A 4,808-nucleotide genomic window follows, 5' to 3' on the forward strand; every position below is an offset into this window, starting at 1 on the left:
GAATCGAAATCATGATCCCACGTTCGCGAGTGCAATACCTTAACGACAAGGCCACGCGCCTTCACACACACACGCACACACACACACACACACACACACACACACACACACACACACACACACACACACATTTACCAATAAAGCAACTTTTCAACTTCTATTATTTATGTCCCTATTTGAGTTAGTATTATTAACATTTCTAGATGACTTCGGAAGTAATTTGATACCGACCATCTCAGCGTTCTCCTCCTTGAATCTACCATTATATCTATCAGATCGAAAAACATGGTCACTCGAGTTGATTGCATCGGATTTTATCTCCTAAAACGTGTGTTAGAAGTCGGCGTTATTTGATCTTACATTCTTACTCTATTTTGTAAGAAAGGCAAAATATAGAAAATTCTCTAATAGGATTAGCAACAAGCAGACCGTTTTAATAGCATCACTTATGCCAGTCATTCTACTCTATGTATGTTACCAACAACTAAGCATGGATCTTTTAACTTCTTAAAGACATTTACTATGAACATCAATCTTGTTTAAATACTTAAGAAATGAATTGCAAAGAAGATTGGGTTTCCGCTATTTTCCGCTTTCAGCGGACGGAAACCACATCACTTCATTCATGTAGCTAACGTATCTTATTTAGAATTGCATGAACATCACTACTTCTGTCTAAGACTTTTATTTCACAAAATCACAGTTTTAATGCTTGTGCATAATAAATAAATGAATAAATAAATGAATAGTTCACATTAACCAATAACATGTTTCGATCCCAGTTGAGTTTCCGTTCCAATTTGGCATTTATTGTCATCAGATATCTTTCGTCTCTGCTGAGCTGATAAAATATCCTAAATACAACACAGGCAGAGGTGTCTAGCTTCAAAAGGACCGTTTTGTTGTTTACTTCATACCAGCCCTGATATAGTCGGTATCGATCAGCTTACAGCCATGAGCCATGCATTCATTTATTCAGACATAGTACCACCTCATTTAATGTGACTCCGTACTTATTAAGATGGCAGATTTGAGAGATATCTGACTGCTTTTTGTAGCAGATCTGGATACAGAAGAACGGTTCTCAACTTCAGGCCAGTTCCATTTAAGTATGTGCGAGTGGTTCTACTGTTTTATTAGACTTGGAGTTTAAAGTGAAAATGACGCGTTCACGCAAGCTATGTTTTAAGTCAACTTGTATTAAGTTAGAATTGAAAACAGAGCTCACTCCCGACTCATTAGTGGGTGATCATTGCTTTATCGTATCTATCTATCTATCTATCTATCTATCTATCTATCTATCTATCTATCCATCTATCTATCTATCTATCCCTTTTCTAACTCCGTATGCGAGTATGTGAGTATGTCTATGTGTGTGCGGGTATATATTAGGTTGTTCCGAAAATAATAGCCGATTTCAGGAACATAATTTTATTCTGGAAAAATTAACAATAGAAATGTTTTGATTAGTCAAAATATGAGCCGTGAACATCAATGCATCTCTGCCATCGATCAACGAGATTATTCATGTCTCGTTGGCTTTGATGCTAAGAAATCTTTGAGAGCTGATTCCACCTCTAGTTTGGACCTGAAAGTTTTATAACTTAAAAACGTGTTTAAATGCTTTAAAAATGGTAGTTTAGGGTGAAAGATCAGAAGAATATGGAGGATATGATAAAGTCTCGTATCCCAAGCCTGTGAGTTTCTGTAGCGTCATTCTTACAACATGTGGTTTGCATTATCGTGGGGCAGAATTTGGCGGATTCATCAATGCAGGTCTCATTATTTTTGCAAGTGGGCATGCATTTCAGCAAGTTGATTGCAGTAAACCTCTGCTATAATGCTCTGATTGGCTTCCAGAAAGCTGTAATGGACAAAACCAATTGTAGATCACCAGACAGTCTCAATAATCTTCTGCTGATGCAACTTTGGCTTTGGGAAATGTTTGGGGGACTCATCACGATCAAGCGATTGACCTGATTGTTTAAGGGTTATCATAAAGGATCCACTTTTCGTCACAAGTGACTATTCGGTCAAGAAAAGGATCATTGGTGTTTCGCAGAAAGAGCATCGAGCACACTTCAAAACGTCGAACATTTTTTTTTCATTGAGCTCATGCGGTACCCATTTATCGAGTTTTTTCACCTTACCAACCTTTTGCAATACCGACACCAAGTGCATGAGACATTTCTCTGACACGTTGACGTAGGTTTGTTCAAAAATTGCTTTCAATTGTTCAGTGTCAAGGCTGCACGACCCTTCTCTACCATCTTCATCTTCAGAACTACGGAAACTCTGAAACCGCCTTCATACTGTGCGATCACTTGTGAACCCCTCTCCCCATGCCCTGTTGATATTGACAGCAGTTTGGGAGGCATTGTGCCCAAACTTGAACTCATTCAAGAAAAGTGGGCGAAGGTCCTATTTTGTCATGTCCATAATTAAGGCAGCCTATGCTTCAAGAATGTTTTCTGTCCGAAATAAGTAGAAAATTATTAAAGAGCATACATCAATTATTAATAATTATTATATCGAAATTCACCTAAAATATAATTAAAATACTATGTTAAAATTGCGTTTCAAAACACAACACTTAGAGCGGCCATTATTTTTGGAACAACCTAATATATGCATATATATATATATATATACATACATACATACATACATACATATATATGTATATATATATTCAGAACAAGCATACACATATTCATACATACATATACACACATATATTCATATACATATTCATACATAAATGTGTGTGTGTGTGAAGCCACTGAAACGTGTATTCATGCAAGCATATATCTATAATTGAATGTAGTAGAGACACATACATATATATGCATACATAATATATACATATACACACACACACACACACACACACACACACACACATATATATATATATATATATATATATATATATATATACACACACACGTATGTATGTACATATATATTTTTACATATATATGTGTATGTGTCAAGGAAAAGAAACACTTGTTTTTTGAAGCATTGATTTTAATAACATTTTTACCTGTTGTTGCTCGTTTAGTTCTTGGTTGTCTGACGAGGCTGGAGCGCCGGTGTGAAGCTTGCGACTAAGCTTCATGATCTGTCAATAGAAAAATTAAGCAAAAATGAGACGACACGAAAATAATATCTGTTATGTTAATACATACAATATAAATCATTAAGATTATATAAATATTTTATATACTAAAATTCTATGCAGAAACTGTTCCTATATTATTACGAATTTCGAACCGTAGTATTCCGCATTAAATTTTTATGCCTGGTGTGTCTATCATTTATTTTAAACTTTGGAAAGGTCTGACTTGAAGGAGACTTGGCCGCTACTATTAGAAATGCAAACATCTGCGTAAAGGTAACTTGTCGTTTACGAAAGAATTTCTATTTCCGGTTGATATTTAGCTGTACTAAACCCAGTTTAGTACAGTTGCAGAAAATAGTGTTATTAGGGACAGCTAGGATACTTAGGTGGGTTCTTGGCATCTAAGGTTACTTGCTGTAGCCCAGTGTTAGGATTGTTTTTTTTTTCTAACAGTCTAATCTGTTGAGTGTATATGAAAATAACAACAACAACAACAACAACAACGACAATAATCATAATAGTAATAATAATAGTGGATACGTAAGGTTAGAGGCAGTAACCCGCTACCCTCTATAATAATAATAATAATCCTTTTTTTCTATAGGCACAAAGCCTGAAATTTTCGTGGCAAGGGGATAGCCGATTGCCTATGCATGTATCTATGCACGCTCATATACATGCAAACGCACACACACACACACACACACACACACATAAATGAGTGTCACAAGATTAAGAATGACCATTGCTTGCTGATGCGCAACAAAACAACGGTGACGCTTCAGCCTTGCGGTTGATATCCAGAATATGCCACAACTAATGCATGTGTAATCTTGATTAAATATCTTGTTAAACCATGGCTGAGATTTGGCATCGGGCACAGAGATGTATAGTATGGTTCGGTCTTATCCCTGTGGCAACTTTTTATTAGCTATGCTTATACAGGTACCTTTGAGTAGCTTACAAGACAAGCCTTACATAAAACGTTTCGTGCCCAAAAAGGAGCATTTCTAAGGAGCATATCTAAGTGATCGTTTGACCTTCTGGTTTTAAACCTAAAACTTCTCCCAATCAGACCCTACTGTCTTGAGAAGAATGCATTGTACAAAGCGGGAGTTAATGTTCAGAAAGAGGAAATGGGCATAACTGGAAGGGCTTTGCGTATCGATCTTCGTCATTTTGGTGAAACAACAACAACAACAAAAACAAAATGCTTTGTTTCAATAGCAACGAGAAAGATATGAAGTCTAAGGGAAGAATAAAAACAAAATCGATGTAGCAGCAGCAGCAATGTAATTAATTATTTCTTTTGATTAAATATAAGGCAATTTGTAGAGTATTCGATTTAATGAGCTTCATGTGTGTGAGTGGCTGAATATATATAATTTATATATCAGTGCATGTGTATACAATTATGTGCTTTAATTACAGCATTAGAGCTTTTTAGCTCTTATTTCTAGCAATGCCGGTATTCTAACACCCTGGTCATATTTGGTGAAAGTTATAGTCTTCCTTTCTGGTAAAACGTTGCATACTGCTATCTGCATTAATATATATATATATATATATATGTGTGTGTGTGTGTGTGCGTGTGTGTGTGCGTGCGTGTGTGTGTGTGTGCATGTATACACACACACACACACACTTATACACACACACACACACACACACACACATATATATA

At 35.9% G+C, this 4,808-nt stretch overlaps 1 protein-coding gene across 2 annotated transcripts in view; it reads right to left on the reverse strand.

The window, feature by feature from the left end:
* Nucleotides 1-4,808, reverse strand: part of LOC106867823 (zinc finger and BTB domain-containing protein 4) — a 362,883-nt gene that overhangs the window by 24,258 nt on the left and 333,817 nt on the right. For both annotated transcript variants that reach the window (XM_014912847.2, XM_014912848.2), the window contains exon 4: nt 3,047-3,124. In XM_014912847.2, the coding sequence (XP_014768333.1) occupies nt 3,047-3,121 (75 nt within the window). In that variant the 5' untranslated portion in view covers nt 3,122-3,124. The remainder of the gene's footprint in view (nt 1-3,046; nt 3,125-4,808) is intronic.

The sequence above is a fragment of the Octopus bimaculoides genome, chromosome 5 (assembly GCF_001194135.2).
Source record: "Octopus bimaculoides isolate UCB-OBI-ISO-001 chromosome 5, ASM119413v2, whole genome shotgun sequence".
Classification (NCBI taxonomy): Eukaryota; Metazoa; Mollusca; class Cephalopoda; order Octopoda; family Octopodidae; genus Octopus; species Octopus bimaculoides.